Source organism: Callithrix jacchus, chromosome 7 (assembly GCF_049354715.1).
Source record: "Callithrix jacchus isolate 240 chromosome 7, calJac240_pri, whole genome shotgun sequence".
Lineage (NCBI taxonomy): Eukaryota > Metazoa > Chordata > Mammalia > Primates > Cebidae > Callithrix > Callithrix jacchus.
The window spans coordinates 131,400,910-131,420,100 of NC_133508.1; the positions used below are offsets into that span (position 1 = coordinate 131,400,910).

The following is a 19,191-nucleotide window of genomic DNA, read 5'->3' on the forward strand; positions in this document are numbered from 1 at the left end:
TCTACCCCTGGAGAACCCTCTTTACAGAGCCCTCTATTGTTCTTACCATATTATAAGAATGTCTATATATTTGATTTCTCTAGACCAGAGATTTCTGAACTTTTTATTGCCCACTTGTAAAAAAAAGTTTGAGCATGTAACTGCACAACTGTTTGTAAATTACATGCATGTATTAGTGTAGTGATGTATTAAATATCAGCAAAGCTTTGAAGGCCAAGAAGGATGACTCACACCTGTAATCCCAGTACTTTGGGAGGCCAAGGCAGGCAGATCACTTGAGGCCAGGAGTTCGAAACCAGACTGGGCAATGCAGTGAAACCCTGTCTCTACAAAAAGTATGTATAAATATTATTAGGAATGATGGTGTGTGCCTGTAGTCCCAGCTACTTGGTAGGCTGAGGGAGGAGGATCACTTAAGCCCAGGAGTTTGAGGCTATAGTGAGCTATGATTGCAGTGTTGCAGTGTAGTGCGGGTGAAATGCTAATGTTTTCATCTTGGACCTAATTTTACCACCAGCGACAACTCTGGGTTTCTTGATGGTAGGAACTCAATACTTGTTGATATGAACTCTTTTCTCAGTGTCTTGCCTGTTCTTTATCCGCTCCTCATTGGGTGTAAGGTTTTCCTTTTCTTTGTGTATCTTTATCATAGCACTTACCAAGCTGTATATTATAATTATTGGTATATACTTGTTTCCTTTCACTAGAGAGTATAAGTCTCTTGCTCATGGGTCCTCTTTATGTGATGATGCTCCTAGTTGTTTGCATGGTGCTTAGCTCATAATAGACAATTTGTAGAGTGAATAAATTGATTCAAGTGGAATGAATTGATACTAATCTGAAAATAATTAAGACAGTGATTCTCTTACAGGATTGAAAGATAGTAGAGCCACTTATTTTAAAACTGCTTATAGTTTAAAGCAGTGCATCTCAAATTGTTTGTGATGATAAACCAGTTGCTTTTAGTTTCCAATTCATTGTGTACTGATGCTTTTGTAAAATACAATAAAAATTAAATACTAGAAAAACGACGTAAGAGAGACAAAATATAGACCCTAATTTTTAATTATTAGGTTGGAAAGAGAGAAAATGATTCCCAACTTCTACACTTATCTCATTGTAGATTGTTACCAAAGAGTATATGGATCCTTGCTGGACCCAGGTACCACACTTTGAGAGTTAGGGTATAAAGCCCTTATGTCATTTAATTCTTCTAACTGTATGGGGTAGGTACTATTTGCACCATTTATAGGAAATAAGGGGACAGAGAAATTAGGTGAAATTATTCAAGGTCACATAAGTACTACATAAAATAGCCAGGATTCAGGTTGGGTGTGGTGGCTCATGTCTGTATTCCCAGCACTTTGGGAGGCTGAGGCGAGTGGATCACCTGAGGTCAGGAGTTCAAGACCAACCTGGCCAATATGGTGAAACCCTGTCTCTACTAAAAAATACAAAAATCAGCTGGGTATGGTGGTATGCGCCTGTAATTCCAGCTATTCAGGAGGCTGAGGCAAGAGAATCACCTGAACCTGGGAGGCGGAGGTTGCAGTGAGCTGAGATTGCGCCACTGCAGTTCAGCCTGGGGACAGAGCGAGACTCTATCTCAATAAACAAACCAGGGTTCAAACATAAGTAGTCCAGTCTGGCTCCATAGGCCATATGCAAGTCTCTTTCTGATTTTTAAAAGGTGAAATAAGGTAGCATTCTACTGTAAGAATGTTAGGAACATGCCTGCATCACTGATAAAAAAAAATAAAATAAATAAAGAATGTTAGGAAGAGACATGGATGAAGGCAAAAAACAGTTACAAGTCAGAATGTAATTCATTTGCCTAGAAAAGAGAAGGGTAAGGAGTCCCATAATTATTTTAATATAAAAGTAGAGTTATAGAGGATGGTGACAAACTGTTCTTTTATCCCTTAAGTGAGTTAGCATCAGCTTACATTTTACCTTAGTTAGTATTAAAGGTCCCCGCCCCCCGCCCCGCTATTTGTGAAACAGAGGAAGTGATACTGCTTTGAAATGTTTCTTTTTGCCCTGACTCAGTTTTGCATACTGAGTGTAACTGTTCCTGAGGACGATTGGTTCCCAGACCCATAAATACCAAAATCCAAAGATGCTCAGTCCCTTATGTGAAAGGCATAACATTTGCCTATCACCTATCCACATCCTCCTCATACTTTAAATCATCTCTAGATTACTTAGAACCCCTAATACAGTATAAATGCTATGTATATATTTATTAGGCTCTATTTGTTTTTTAATTTATATTACTTTTTTAGTTGTATTGTTATTATTTGAATATTTTTGACCTATGGTTGAATCTGTGGTTGTGGATACAGAGGGCCAACTGTACTTTGTTTCTTCTATTCTGCCTCTTAACTCTTTTCTTATTTGATAGCAACATCAACCAAATTGTTCTGATTATGTTCATACAAAAATACAGAAATAACCTTTCTTTCTCCTTGTGTCAGTATTTTAAGAACAAATTGTAAGTAGTGATTGCATTTTATGATGTTAATAGAGTAGATGATCATATTGCTGTCTTAATTATTTTATATCATAAAATTAATGATTGAATGAAATTGAAAACTTAGACTATTTCAATTGTAACAACAGTTGAATTTTTTAAATAAATTTTTAAAAATCTTCTTCCTATAGAAATCTGGTTAAGAAGTACTGCCCCAAACGTTCATCCAAAGATGAAGAGCCACGGTAAATTACATACCTGTTTATTATTACATATTTAAACATTTAAAAAACGTTTATTATTTAGTAAGATAAACATATTCTTAGCTTTTTATAAAGATTTTCTAAAGTTTAATTTAAAAATTAATGTTTATGAAAGAGGCAACTACTGTTTATCTTTTATGAAGAGAAACACTTCAGTGGGCTTGATCAGCAGTTTTCTAGAATAGTCCAATACAGGTTTTCAAGTAAAACATAGACTAGGACTCCACTTGAATGATTTATTCTGCAGAAGTAAAGGATATTTTTCACACTTTGTTGTGTAGTTGTTGGCTTCTTAGATTCTTGCTTTTACTCTTATAGGTAGTAAAACAATTTAACTGATTGATATAAAGGGATATTGAAAAGCACTGAGAGTTTTTGGATTAGAAATAAGGTTAGAAATCACTTAGGAGTTTTTTGGTAGTCTTAAAGAGGAATATGTGGATGACTGTTTAGATGCAGAAACAAGAAAGACTAGGCTTAAACAGCTATGTATATAATTGTCAGTTGTAGAGTTCTCAGGTTTAGTGTTAATGGAGTCCTATCTGAGCTGTTAATCTTCAGCTGTAAGAGAGTGTTCCGCAGTATGTTCAAAGTAGATATATACATTAATACAGTGATTCTCTTTGTTTCTCTCCTTCCCTCCACACACGTTTTTACCCTTATTTTTGACCCCTCTACCCCCTTTGGTGTCAACTATAATGGCAGTTCACTTCCATTCAGGATGTGGGCAGGCATACAGGCAGCTGTGTCCAGAGCTGATAGCAAAATTGTTCTGTAGATCAGCCATCGAGATGCATTTGGCAAGCACATCATCTCTGCAACAGGTTCAGCTGCCAAGCCTAGGAATCCAACCAAGTTCATTCCCAAGCTCAGGCCAGTCAGTTGGCAACTTAAGAGATTCCAGTATGCCAAAAGAGCCTGCAGGTAGTATTCTTATTATTTTTTGACCCCAAATATCCCTTTACTAATAAATGAAAGACTACTTGAAGATATACAAACATGTACGACTTGAGCTTAATGCAGGATTTTTTCTGTATGAAGTTAATTTAGAACTAGTAGCTGAGATTTAGGTTGAATATGTTAAAATTTGTGAAATGTTAGACGCAGTCCATACCTCACCAACATTTTTGTAATGAAATAAAAGTAAGTCTCACCATTTTGAAATGTTTTTACCAGGTTTACCTCGTGTATAGCCTTTTTTAATATCCTTAATGAGTTAAATGACTATGCAGGACAGCGAGAAGTTGTAGCAGAAGAAATGGCGCACAGAGTGTATGGTGAATTAATGAGATATGCTCATGATCTGAAAACTGAAAGAAAAATGGTAATTCTTAAAATTTTTATCCAATTGCAATAGTATATGAAATAGTTGCACAGAAATACTTTGGTTTTTTAAAAAATGCATATTCAGCATAAAGTGGTTTTCTATTTTACTACATTTCTTCTAGCTAAAAATACTCTTGCTAATTTATGATCCTTTGGGATTTAAGTTTGGCAAACTACAGCCTATAGGCCAAACTGAACCTACTGCTTGGTTTTGTTTGCTAGTTGCCACAGGCTAAGAATGGTTTTTATATTTTTAGATGGTTGAAAAATAATAATATTTCATGGCATTGACAGTTATGTGAAGTTTAGTATTTAGTGTCCATACCATAAAATTTTATTGGAACAGACCCACACTTATTGAATTTTATATTGACTGTGACTGCTTTTGCAATACATCAGCAGAGATGAGTGTCTCAGAGACAATGAGGCTTGAAAAGCCTAAAATATTTACCTGACCTTTTATAGAAAATGTCTGCCATCCACTATTCAAGACAATCATTATTTTTCTGGAAATTATATCTGTTTTCAAGGTTATATTTAAAGTATTAAGACAATATCCTATAAAATGCATTTTTAGGAAGTTTTGCTTTACTTTTTTCCTAAGTCTTGGTAAAGCTATGTAATTAGTACCTTGAAAAAATAAAGTAAAAAGCCATTGAGGACTTTAGTCTTTAGTGTTTAAATGTAATTATTTTTGTTTGTTCTGTTTTCTTTTGTTTTCTTGGTGGTGATTATAATCTTCAGCATCTCCAAGAAGGACGAAAAGCTCAACAATATCTTGACATGTGCTGGAAACAGATGGATAATGTGAGTTATGTTGTTTTCATGATTAACATAAAATCTTGTAGACTAGGTTGGCCCTAAGTTATTTTATGCTTCATATTTAATAGAGTTTAATGTTTCTCAGTGTATTATTCATAATTTGACATTGGTATTGTTGTATAATAGTTAATAAAGTGTAAATGGAGGATATGAGATCATTTTGTCACTTTTCTTTTTGTCCTTTATAACTTTATATTTATGAACTCTGTAATCTTGAATCATTGTGAACATTTAAGGAAATTCTTTGCTTACTTTAGTTACTATAAAGCATTAATAGAGGATAGAAGTAAGAGGGAAAAGGTGATATATCTTAGAAGACCATTTCACTGAGAAAAATCAAGATCTATTTCTACCTTTAACTTAGCACTTGATTTCTCTTGACTTCATTTTTAGCATGTGAAAAATGAAGAGAGTGAATGAGATGATATGAAGTGTTTCTTCCAATTTGGTCATTGTATAATTTTGTAAATGCTCCTAATATTGGCCTGCTAATCAGAAACCATCCCATTGTAGGACATAAAGTACTTTGTAGGGCAAAATTATAAAGGCATAATAATTATTTACTTAAAAGTTTCCCCAAGGCACTTCCTCATATGGTTTTTCTTAAATGGTCTAGTATATAATAATTTGAAAAACAAGATGTTCACATGGAACACTGCAGTTGCCTTTACGTAAAATGCTCTATAATCTGTCATGAGGTTAGAGAAAAAAAGAAAAAAAGTTCTATTAAATGATGTTCTGTAGTATAAGATGTTCTTTTTGAACTCTCAGGTTATTGAACAGTTTCATTATTACTAACGTGTTTTTTTGGTGGACACACTGCATAATTATGCCAAAGGGATTTTATCCATGATAAATTAGTCAGTTTGGTCTGTGCTTGTTAGAAAAAGGACTTTGAGATAAAAAATCTCATGCATATAATTCCATTGTTTTCAGCCCCTTTTAAAAACACATATTCAAAACTTTGATTAAATTTCGACTTGGGAACTACCATTGATGTAATATTCTAATCACCAGTGCTGATTGAGAGTTCTTAGGTATATTAATAATCTGTTTTCATTTTCTTTCTAATTGGTTTCAGTAAGACTTTAGGAACTATTTATGTTGATTAAGTTTTAAATTGCCGTAACTATCATCCTTAGTATCTGCTAATGAATGTGTATGTGTTTTCATTTGCACAAAATAACGTACTCCTACACTCCTGAGTCATTGGTTCCTTTAAAAATTAGTGTTGGCACAAATTATTCTTAATATGCACCAACTTGCCTTTAGAACAGTTGACAGTTGTTAAGCAAAAGTTTTAGAGGTCATAAGTAAGAAAGAAGCATCAAAATTGTAGGAGAGATTTCTTTAAGGCATTAACAATACTGTAAAAAAGGAGTTCAGCTCTACTTGTGTTTATTGGGAAGTATTCTTGACATGTACTCTGGAGGTACAAAAGTAAGTATGACATGGTTCTTGTTTTTGTAGCACCTGTGGTCTAGTGAGGGAAACTAACAAATATAATTTCTGTTTAATATGTAGAAACAACTGTAGGATCCTATTTCCTATTCCATGTCTTCCTGTTTAGTTAAGAAAATGAAATTCTGAAATTCCTAACATGTTTGAAATAATGGAGAGGCGAAGTAAACAACTGGTAGAATCAGGTTGAATTAGTGACAGAGTATTAAAAATTGAGCAAAAAATTTAAAAGACAGTTATTAACCCTGGGATAAATAAAATAGGCAGTACTGGCATTTAAGATCCGGACAGAAGAGCCTATAAAGGGTGTCTTGAAGGAATGGTCAGAGATTAAGAAGATAGAAGCATCAGATATCAGGTCCATCAGTTGGGAGGCTCCAAGTAACAGAGCATACAATTTTTTAAGAGCAGAGCTCCAAAATGGAGCAGATCCAGAGTTCATCAGTGGCTCAAGAATGTCACCAGGCTCCGTCTCCTTTTCATCTGTCTACTTTGCCGTCTCGATCATGTGCTCTTTTCCTCAGCCATATCTCCTTAAGGTCAACAGTGGGCTTAAACAGCCAAACACCATATTCTCTTTCAGCTTCATCCAGAGGTGGGGAAAAGGGAGGATTTCACTTCCAACTATCTCTTTTTATCAGGGAAGGAAAACTTTCTCAGAAAGTCCCCAGCAAATTTCCTCTGCGTGCCTTTGACAGGATTAGATTACTTACCTCTGCCCTGGCTGTGGGGAGTCTGGGTTAGCAAGTATTAGCTGCTTTCTTCCTCTGTACTGGGTGGACAGGCTCTGCTAAGCAAGAGAAGGGGAGTAGAAGTGACTGTTCTTTGTCTGCCACACCAAGGATGAAGGGAAAGAGAATCTTTTCTGGAGTATATTTCTATACTGTATGTTACATTAATTTTCAGGGAAGAAGCATTTTTAACATTATTGTACTAGTAGTTCTTTTGCTGTTGCAAGGAATTACTAGGTAGGTGGTTTTCCACAAATAGGACACCACATATAAAAATACTTTTGTACATAAGTAGCCTCAGTTTGCACCAAAATTAGTAGCCTATAGTTACTTGATTTGAAAACACAGCTCTGAACTCAGCTTCAGAGAACGAAATGTGAAAACTTAATCTTAATTTTCATAGCAAAGTGACTTTATGTATGTTATGAGTATTTAAATATTTTAGGGGTTTTGAGTAAATTGCAAGTATCTTACTTGATGTCTCATACTAATTAAAATACCTGTAGAAAATAAAGCCTACATTTAAATAAATTTGTAAAAAATCTTGGAGTACATTTATTTGATAAAAGTTACAGGCCTATCTGGTTGTAACTATATTACACACTGAACTAAGAAACCTTTTGGCTACAAATGGCTTGAGATAACAGCTATTGTATTTTTAAATTGTATTTTAAACTCAGTTACTTGAAAGAAAGGGAAATTGCTAACTGCTAGGGAACCATAGGTAAACAAATCTAGAGCAATGGGTGTCTGAGCTGATACAGTGGCATTTGGAAAAATGGGGACAGAGGTGTTTGAGGTATAATGATTTCCTGGACCTGGTACTTGCTAAGAAGGGCTTGGGTTTTCATACCTACAGAGGGATAGAGATTAGAGTTAAGCTCTGTATACTGTGGAGAGTTAGAACTGAGATGCTTGTAAAAAATTTGAACCCCCCAGAGGACTAAATCTTTTAGTGGAAGGTGGACTATAAGAACTGTGCCTACTGGCCAACACATCCGTCAGAGAAACTTACCTCTGTCTGAAGGTCAAAGGAGAAGAACGTATCCTATGAGAAATTTAATCTTTCTTACCTTTGATCTTGTAGTCGTGAGGTTTGAGATCCAAATTTGTACTATTTTTATGGCTTTGTAATCTCCAAAGTAAGAAATTAACATTGTAACTGGTTCTATAAAGGAGGTTGGGTAAATACAAAATGTTGAGATCCCTGCTTGCTGCTTCTGAGGAATTCTCAGAGTAGAGGTTTCAAGGTATATATTTTCCCGGCAAGAAATTGGAAGAGTTTTTTGGGTAATCTAATCAGTTAGGGAGGAAAAAGCTTTAAAAAATGGATGCCAGGTTTTTCCAAGGAAACAAACTACCTGGCCATGCCACCCTAGAGGAGAATATCATAATCTGTAAAGCCCTCTCTATGGAGCTTTTAACCGGCTTTTTAAATAAGAGCAGATATCCAAGGATCCCCAGATAAAGAAGACATCTAATGTACACATCAGAGACCAGAACTAATAGGGAGGAAAGAAGGCAATGTGACTGTGAAAGGAAATGAAAATTAAAATGCAAAAACAACGAAAATACCAATAGCTATTAGTTAGGGAATAGAGAAAAGTTTACATCCATGAAGTAAGAATAAGGTATTATTTGAAAAGAAACATATAAAGAACGAAAAAGAACTTTATGATAGCAGGAAAAAAATGAAAGATAAAGTTCAGTAAATATCTCAGTAGAGCAAAATGACAGACATTGAAAATATGGAAGAAAATTAGACGACTTATCCAGTAGGTTCATTTTCAAAATAATAAACATAATAGAAAAGAGAAAACATAGAAAAGGACAAAAATAACCAAAGTTTTCCTATAACCAAAAGATATAAATTTCCAGATGGAAAGGGTTTCCCAGGTACTCAGCACAGTGGGTCCACATCTCTTGAAATTTCAGGACACTTTGAAGAGAGAAGATTCTACCAGGCTCCATGGAGGAAAAAACCCAAGCAAACAAACATGCTTTATACCGTGTCTCAGGAATCAGAATGGAATTAGACAGGATAGTCACACAGGAAGCCAGAATAATAATAGAGCAATGCTTTTGAAGGAAAATGATTTCCACCTTAGAGTTCTATATCCAGCCAAATTTATTGATTAAAAATGATGGTAAAGGCTTTTTTAGCCATGGAGATTCAGTTATCTCCTGCAAACCTTTTAGGAGGCTGCTGCTGAATGTGCCTAGCAAAATGAGGAAGTGAATCAAAAAGGAGAAAGCATAAAACTAGGAAATAGGAGATTCAAACAAAGATAGAGGTGAAATGAATCCACAGGTTGCTGGGGGAGGGAAATCCTAACTTAACTATGCATTAGGCCTAGTTGGTAATGAGTTCAAATTTCAGCGAGTTTAGAAGCCTTTGGGAGAGATTTAACAAGAAAATCACTAGAAAATTTCTAGTGTGTTAGAAGTAACTGCAGAGAGATTTAAAGAACTGGGAAAAACTGGGGTTGAATTAGAGATGAGTGCATTGGAAACTAAGCAAATTGAAAAAATGAAGACATTAATGCCAGGATTTAAAAAAAGTATGTAGGAAAGGAAATATAATATGACATATATTTTACATGGCTCAGTTGTGAATAGCTTTTACAAAGTCATAATAATTTGAATTAAATAAAATTTAAAAAGATCTGGGGCCTGGTTTGATGGTCTTTGTGGGACACCTGGAAGAAACAATATAAAACTACTTTGGAGGGACATTCCACATCCCAAGCTGCATTGGGCTAACCAAAAAAACAATGAAACAAACGCTAAAACAAAACCACCAGAACAAAAAACACCAAACAAACCAAAAAAGTCCTCCTGAAGATGAGTTATATGTTTTATAATAAAAATTATAAAACACATTTTTTGAGTGAGATACATAGTAAATATTAACTAACTCAGTCATGCCAACTTTTTTTCTTCATAGTCTGTAATGTCTCATATTTAAGGAATGTGGATTGGTTGTAATAGTAAAATTTATTTTCTAATTTAGAAAGGACAGATTTTACTTAGTGTGCAGTTCATTTCCACATAATACACAATGGCACATTTTAAAGTTATTTCTTTTTTTTATTATACTTTGCGTTCTGGGACACATGTGCAGAATGTGCATATATACACGTTCTTTGTTACATAGATATACATGTGCCATGGTGGTTTGCTGCACCCATCAACCTGCCATCTATGTTAGGTATTTCTTCTAATGCTATCTAAAGTTATTTCTTAAATGAAGTTAGCCTAATTTTATTTTCTTAGTGTGATATTTTAATTTTTTTTTTAACAGAGTAAAAAGAAGTTTGAAAGAGAATGTAGAGAGGCAGAAAAGGCACAACAGAGTTATGAAAGATTGGATAATGATACTAACGCAACCAAGGCAGATGTTGAAAAGGTAAGAAATACTCCAAACCAACTTTGATGTCAAAGTGCTATTACTTGCATAAGGAAGGTAGTTAACAACATTTGCATCAGTACAGTATTAGAATTTATTCAAGAGATACCGTGTATCTAAGTCTAAAATATACAAATATTTGCCTACTTTAAATTGTACAATTGGTCTGAGAAAGTAATATGTGTTAATTTATTACAGTATCTTAGCTGCATTCAAAGTTAGAGGAAAGATGTAGTTGCTACTGGGATTGAGTTTTTGTCCTATTCCAAAATAGGTTAGGAAGCCTAAGATGTGTTGATGAGGTAGTAACTAGTTAGTTAGAAAATAACTATTAAAATTTGACTTTGTACAAGAGATCAAGAGGAACAGAACTATATTCTAAGTAAGCATTCTTTAAAGTATTTGTGGTTTTACACAGAGGTGGAAACACTATTGAATGCTGTATTATTAAAAAGTCGTTAGTTTTCCTATGATTTTATTTTCATATTTTAGTTAGATATAGGTGGATCATAAAGACATGTTTTACTGTTAACTTCTTTAACAATCTGAAATATTCCTAAAGCTACCTGTTTTTCTCTTCTGATTAAAAGCACACTGTTTCAAGCTATAATGTTTTCATTTGTTTATGTGGTTTTTTTATCTGGATTTGATAAGGAGAGACTATATTAGAATGACTTATTGCTATCAGAGGATACAACTGTAATGAGGGAGGGAAGAATATTGTAATAAGGAGACCACTCTGACTATAAGATCTGCAAGTATCTTCTTACATTTTAAATGATATTAATAGTTTGAGAAAGTCATGCCACTTCATTATTCTTTTGATGTCACGTGTTGGCTTCTCCAGTGATAAAACCTAGTTTTAAGATAATTTTCAGAAAAGTGAATTGCTGTGATTTTGTTGTTATTCTTGGTAATAATTTTAACCATTTTGCCCCTAGGCCAAACAGCAGTTGAATCTACGTACGCATATGGCTGATGAAAATAAAAATGAATATGCAGCACAATTACAAAACTTTAATGGAGAACAACACAAACATTTTTATGTAGTGATTCCTCAGATTTACAAGGTAAGTTTTAGATGTGGAGTTAATCTCGCTTCAGAGTTGGAAGATCTGGTCTTTAAATATAAAAACTTAACTTGTAAATCTTAGACATCAGAATCTTTCTAGATTCACTACTCATCAAGATGAGGGATGAGAGATTCCTTTATGATTACAGATTTGAAAATAAGTTTTTTCTAACTTTTAAGTCACACATTTTATTACATAGTTACTATTAGTGTTATAAACAGTTTACTAGAACAATGACATTAGTAAGATACATTTAAATACTGTATCATTAAGTATTTTGACATGACAAAGGAGAATTAATTGAATTTGTAATTTGTTCACTTAGAATTGAGATGTAGCTTTTTTATACTAAATCAGAGTCCTTGGCATCAGTCCATATGGCAGAAATAAATCTTACAAAATGTATTTGCTAGCGTGATTTTTGCCTGCTTATCATGTTGGCTCTGTTAGATGATAAATGTAATTCACATGTTGAGCTTGCTTATAAATCCTTTCTGTCATCACTTGATGATAACAGATGCCAAACAGCCTCAGGTAAAAAAGACCTCAGAATTTTCATGAGGGTTAAATTATGTTATTGCTTTTTCTAGGAAGAAGAGAAATTATAGAAAAGGAATTTAGTAAAACAGTGTTGATGAGGTAGTATCTCAAAGAGCAGAGCTTATGTGGGAAGAGTATCAGCTCGGGTATACTTTTTCTTCTTTATAAGGCAATTTGGAAATACAAAGGAAGCACAGTGAGAGTTGGTGAACTGGAGTGGGCATCAAATTCTGGTCATTGAATCCAGAGGACCAAGCCTGCCAGTCTTCACTGTGGTACTTTTCTAGGCTTAGTAGTTAAGTCTTCATATTCTGGGGAGACCATAACTTGGAGATAAACTACCTTTTATGTTTTGGGCCTGATCCTTGCATTTGGACCTTTCTATGGGAGCAATTCTTTTGTGAAAATGCAGGTCTCAAAGTCCCAGGCTATGGGAGTTTGGGGACACAGGCAGTGTAACTGCTTCTACAAAACAGAAAGGTCAGTGCTGGCAAATAGGATATGTCAAAAAAATGCCTTTAAGTTGTTCGCCTTTATGTGTTCCAACATATTTCCTAGTGGCATGTGCCAGTGAATTTTGAATTGTAAGGATTCTATATGTGCCCCTTTGAGCTTGTGACTTCCTGTTTTTCCTTATTGTCCCCAGCTCTGAGCTGTACACTGTGGTGGGTCTGGTTATCTGTTGAGAAACAATGAGTGTAGACTCTTGGTCCAGCCAGGTCTTACCAAAGTACCCTGAATTAACTTGAGGTTAGAAGTCTTAGACTTGTATATGTTATGGGCCAATTACTTTAAAAAAAAAAAAAAAAAAAAAAAAAACAAACAAAAAAACTAGAATTTTTTCTTCAAATGAAATGTTTCCTAGAAGCATAAACAAGAACTACTCTGATTGAAGAGTAAAAGGCGGGAATGGTATGGGGCAGGGAGCTGATAGCCAGTAAGGGATCCTTTTAGAAGACTAGAATACCAGTGCCATCTGGTTTTAGGAAAACAATACTAAGAGCCTTACTAACTTTTTTTCTTTCTTTTGCTGTTTAGCATGCCTCAGGTTTTATATATTATAAGTCAATAGCATTTGTTAAAAGGTATCGACAACAACCGTATAACTATGAGGGCAGAAATCTTTATTTTTTTGGTGGAGAGTCACTAATTGATCTCCTTTAGAATGATTGCAAAACTGTTTTCTTTTTTTTTAATTCTTGATTATTAGCAACTACAAGAAATGGACGAACGAAGGACTGTTAAACTCAGTGAGTGTTACAGAGGATTTGCCGATTCAGAACGCAAAGTTATTCCTATCATTTCAAAATGTTTGGAAGGAATGATTCTTGCAGCAAAATCAGTTGATGAAAGAAGAGTAAGTGCCTCATAATTGTCTTTGAATACGTCTGTTTGGTTTAGGTGTGCAGTTTAAGTTAGTGAAATGAGTTGGGAAAGGGATAAAGTATCTGATGTATAGGTGGTTCTAAATTATATTCTGTAGAAGAATGTATTGTAATAGATTTCTTTGGGTTCTAAGGTTCATTCTAAATGAAAAATTTCTAATTCTTTCTTTAAAAAAAAAAAGATTTCTTAACTCTGTTCTTCTTTCACTAGGTTTTCAGTTCTTAACAAAGAGTCTAACCTAAGAACTATGTGTTACAAATTGTGTTATACTATTAGTTTAGAGAAAATTTAGAGAAGGACATGATCAGAGTTGCGTTTGGCACTTGAGCTATATCAAGAAATGTGGGTAGCATATGTAGTGATGACCCTGACCCATGAGGAGGAGGAAGGAGGACATTTTGTGCAGATGAAACAGCATAGCCTTCCTCCCCTTGGGGAAATATAGGTAATCACATTGTATCTTGATTAAGGACTAGTGGTCTTTTATCTCAGTAAATGTTGATTGAGTGATCAAAAAGCATGGTTGGCAGAAACTGAGGAAAAGGCCGTACGTAGCAAGAGGAGAACTGGTGTTTGGAGGGTATCACATGTGTGCCACGTATTTTAGTCTTCATGAACCTATCAAGTAGATATTACATTAGTGAGGATCCTTTCTGTAACAACTAATAGAATTGTTCTTAAATTTAGAAAAGAGGATTCTTGGCTTCTTTGATTGGGAATTCCAAAGTGCATATATATTTCAGCATGGCTGGATGCAACGTTATACAATATCATTAGAGCCATCTTCTCTCTTCTTATGCTTTAGCAAAGGATTGCTGAGGGTAGCATTACCGACAAAAGTAAGCTATGACTTAAGGATGACTTTTGACTAAATGAAGGGCAAAATGTACTCTTAAAAGAAATAGGCAACAAAAGAGGAGAGGTTGTTGGGGTGGGGAGGAGTTTATAGAGATATTTTGTTTGAAAATAATGAGTTTAAGGTGTCAATAAAGCATTCAGATAGAGGTATGGATATCTAAAAACAATATTTGAGTTTAAAAGTTTTAAGAACATGGTATTAAACTTTGTATTTTCAAACATTTTTTGCCCTCAGTAGTGTTTATGAGATCTTTCCCTGTTACTCTGTTAACATCCCACAGTATATATTTAATTTATCTTTTCCCATGTTGGATGAGTTAGAAAGCCTTTCCTACTCATCTTTTACAATTAGATGTTCTTTCCTCACTCCAAAGATTAGCTTCTTTGTAGACATCTATCTTTTAAAGCAAAAAAGCCTTTTTCCTTTGAAACTTCTCAAAATTTCTACTTGATAATTACCTCTTTCTGTATTCTTTTTGTCAATTAGGTCTTTCTTATCAGCTAACTAGTCTTCAGATAAATTTCAGGTGTAAAAATATTTTATGAATATTATAAATTAAGTGGTAATTTGCAAGTATATTTTTCTTTTGGGATTAAAATATTTTGAGTTTGTTAAACATTCATAGGAATAAATTATTTACTTTAATGATTACTGTGGAATTATTTATTTAAACAGATATTTGTTGTTTTCTTGTACTGAATAAAGTTTTGAAAGCTAATGTAGAATTATGAGCCAGTAAAATAGTTCTAAAACTTATGTTTCTTTTGTATAGGACTCTCAAATGGTGGTAGACTCCTTCAAATCTGGTTTTGAACCTCCAGGAGACTTTCCGTTTGAAGATTACAGTCAACATATATATAGAACCATTTCTGATGGGACTATCAGTGCATCCAAACAGGAGAGTGGGAAGATGGATGCCAAAACCACAGTAGGAAAGGCCAAGGGCAAATTGTGGCTCTTTGGAAAGAAGCCAAAGGTAAAACTCATAAAATTCCTATATGCTAATCAATTTAAGTGTACCAATTAAAAGAATATGGGTATTGAATGGAAAATGGTTTACCATTAATGGAGAATAAATGTTTTCAATTTGAATGATTCAGTTAACCTTTCTATTATATTAGGAAACATAGTTTTAGACCTTAATATAAAAGTCATTTATGGATTTAACATTTGACTACTGCATAATGGGTAAGAGTATTAACAAAGTTGTTAATATCTAGTTAAATTTTATGCTTTTGAAGTTTCATTTGTATGTATTTCCCACCAGAATTTCTAAGGAAACATGATCTAACTAAAATACTACTAAAATTGCAATTCTCAATGGAATGAATGACTAACCACAGCCATAGTAAATGTCAGATTAGGTTTTATAGATCATACACTACTAAAATTATTTTTATCATCCATATATGTTTTTAATGGGAAGGGTTCAGTCTTGGTTAATTGAAGTTTAAAACAATTTCGAGTTTGCTGAGAGAATCTCTTAACTTCTTGTTAGAACCTACCTTCTGATGTACTACTGTTCATTTTAGATAGATCTAGATCAGCATGTGAGCAAATGAAATAGATGGGTGCTGTGTCTTTCTTATCAATTAAGTGGTTGCAATAGTGTCTTATTAGCAAGGAGAATAGAGAAATACTTTTAATCTGATGTGCTATGTTTATATTTGATTATTTCTATTCATTTTTTTGATCATGGCATATGAGTGTAGATAAAATTTAACTCATACTTACATCTTTAAAAGCACAATTATAACTAACTCATGCTTTATTTATGCTTTTAATAATATTGTTCAGTCAAGAAGTTGGGAAGTGAGACCTGTTTTAGTCACATCGAGGTAGCTAGAAGAACTTAGACATACAAGGAATACTGTAATGAAAAGGAAAAGATGAAATAAGGATGAAATTGAAAGAGTCAGAGGAAAGCCATGAATGTAATGGAAGTTTTTTTTGCCTATTTTTGATAATAATCAGTTATAGTTTTAATATTTTATGTGTCACATTACCTATTTAGATAACTAGCTGTAGCTACCAGCTTTATCTCTTAAGTACCATGGTAGTACTAATATTCTAGAAATTAGAAGAGAATTTTAAAATCTAGGTCATATTGCTTTCTTTGACAGTGTAATTTACGTACTCTATATTTTTAATGTCCTCTTATAAAAAGTAATCAAGTGAAATGGTACATTTTAAAAAGTAAATTTGATTTTTTAAAATGATAGCTTTGGGCAAAACTATGTTTACTTTCTCATAGTATATTTATAGTAAACTTTATTTGAGGTATATTTTGTGAAAAGTATGTTGCCAAAAATAGAATTTTCATTTAGGAAAAAACTATGCACATTTGGCTTATTGATTCCTTTCTTTATTTCCATATTAGCCACAGTCCCCACCCTTAACCCCTACTAGTTTATTCACATCCAGTACTCCTAATGGGTCCCAGTTTCTCACATTCTCCATTGAGCCCGTGCATTATTGTATGAATGAAATAAAAACAGGGAAGCCCAGAATTCCTTCTTTCAGAAGCCTCAAAAGAGGGGTAAGTTTAATAATGGGTTAAAATGCATGATGGCCTATTGTGTGTGTAGTGTGGCTTTTAATACTCTCCACCCTCATTATAAGGCTCTCTCCTATAAATACATAGTTTAAAAACACCACAGAATTAAGAATAGCTGCCCTCAAGTTAAAAACAACTCCTCTTTATAACATTTGAAATGCTCAACCATAAAAGAATGGTATTATAAAGAGGGTGCTGGGTACAATCATATTTGAGCTATTTTTTTGTTTATGTGAAATCATATGTTCACCATTGTCTTGTAATGTATTTACATTTTTAAGACTTTCAGTAATTTGTCACTGGAGTTACTCTTGAAATAATTTGTCACCAATGCTGACTTTACCTGCCAATTTTATAAAGTATTATTTTGTTGACAATAAAATGTCAATAATTGCCCTGCTTACTTTGAGATGTATGAAACACAGTATCAATAATTAAAAAATATTAAAGATAGGTATTTTAAATATCAACATTGTTGCAGATCAAATTGAGATAATATATTAGAAGGATATTGTAAATTGTAAAGCCTAGAAAAATACTAGGTATCACTGAGTAATGTTTACTAAACCGTTGCTTAGCAACAACTGTTAAAGTACTAATAAATACATTAATGTTTATTATGTTAGGGAGGCTAATTTTTCTCATGTTTGATGTTAAGGGTGTGCACATTAGTGTTACTGTATTATGTTAGTGAGGCTAATTTTTCTTGTTTTTGTTTGATTTTAAAGGGTGTGCTTTTAATATTAATAGCCTGTCATTTAGATTCATTTATAAGATTTGTTTGAGCATTTGATTGGACATTTGAAAACCATAGGTTTGCTAACCCATAGATGAGAAATCAGTCTATCAGTGTCATAAGAAGTCTAACAATAATAATCTAAAGTTAGGTTATTTCATTCTTCCTTCTTCCTTCTTCCCTTCCCTCCCTTCCTCTCTCCTCTCTTTTTTTCCCTTGTTCCTTTCTATTTGTCTTCCTTTCTGTCTTCAGATTACATTTTGGCCTCCTGTAGAAGATATATTAGTTTAGGGACAAGATTACATCTACGTTGCCTTAAAACATTATGACAAACTTAACTGATATTACTAATGCAGCAGAAATGTTCCAGGGTGTTGTGATTCTTTTTTTTGGACTTGTTTTTTCCTCCAATGACATGAACTTCTTTGCATCTATCTTACCTAATTCTATATGTGGATGGTAGGTAATTGATGACATTTTGAAAAGGCCCCATGTATTATAACTACAGGATGCCTATAATCACTTCTAAAAGCTCTGAACACATGTTTGAAAGACTTGAAAAATCGTATTTGGGATTTCTATTGCCTGATTTACAAGGCTAGAACTAATTCCTATGTTGCTTCCCTATGGCAGTTTATTTATTTACTTATTTTTATTTTTAATTTTTTCTTATGGAGATGTTGATCTTGCTATGTTGCCCAGACTGGTCTCAAACTCCTGGGCTCAAGCAATCCTCCCACTTCAGCCTTCCAAAGTTGTGGGATTATAGACATGAACCATCACTGGCAATTTAGACTACACTAAATATTATGTTGTTATATAAATCATGAGAAATAACTATGTTGTAGTCATGTTTTTGTAATCGTTTGTGTATCCTACATGATGAGCCTGCCAGGCCCAGTTAAAATAGTCATATTTTATACAATATAGTCATAGTCATATTTTATACATATAGAGGTATGAGGTGAGTGTAATTATTAAAAAAAAAAAAAAAAAAAAAAGCTCAGGCAATGAGAGCTATGAGCCCTGGAGAGAGAAGCATAAATTTGTGTCATCTTATTTTTATTGAATAAGTTTGTAAGTAGAATTTTACAACTGTAAAACTTAAAACTATTTGCTTGTTATTTGTTTCTCACAAATTATAAATTATTTTTATGGGGCCTAGTTTTAGAAGGCTGAAATTCCCTCCCAGATTTATTACTAGCTGCCACTCCAAAGAAGAAAACTGTGCAAGGTAGAAAATATGACAAAACAACTGGGGTTGAGAGGACAGAGCAGGGAGGAAAGTGGATTACAACTTTGAGGTTGACAAATTTCTTTCTTTTGATGAGCATTTGTTATTTACTAGATATTATCTCAAAAACTAACCTATAGAGATTTTTTTTCCACTTAAGAATTTTCTCAATATAGAAAAATTCTAAAAGAAGGTAAGCTTTAGTAAACCTGCTATGGAGTTTTCAGTCTTACTAAGATTACAAAATAAGTCTAAAGGTTTCTTAAAACTGACGAGTTGTACCATTCAATTCAGAAACTTGTTTTGTGCAATATTTGCTGC

At 33.6% G+C, this 19,191-nt stretch overlaps 1 protein-coding gene across 30 annotated transcripts in view; it reads left to right on the top strand.

Annotated features, from left to right (window-relative positions):
* Positions 1-19,191, top strand: part of FNBP1L (formin binding protein 1 like) — a 101,502-nt gene that overhangs the window by 64,865 nt on the left and 17,446 nt on the right. For 11 of the 30 annotated variants that reach the window (XM_078332509.1, XM_009001730.5, XM_078332503.1 and 8 more), the window contains 8 exons: positions 2,665-2,718; positions 3,913-4,060; positions 4,807-4,869; positions 10,381-10,485; positions 11,427-11,555; positions 13,309-13,455; positions 15,116-15,319; positions 16,724-16,882. In XM_078332509.1, coding sequence (XP_078188635.1) covers positions 2,665-2,718; positions 3,913-4,060; positions 4,807-4,869; positions 10,381-10,485; positions 11,427-11,555; positions 13,309-13,455; positions 15,116-15,319; positions 16,724-16,882 — 1,009 coding nt within the window. Of the gene's footprint in view, positions 1-2,664; positions 2,719-3,514; positions 3,661-3,912; positions 4,061-4,806; positions 4,870-10,380; positions 10,486-11,426; positions 11,556-13,308; positions 13,456-15,115; positions 15,320-16,723; positions 16,883-19,191 lie in introns of all 30 variants that reach the window. The other 19 variants (XM_078332498.1, XM_078332500.1, XM_078332501.1 and 16 more) reach the window with 5 other exon arrangements.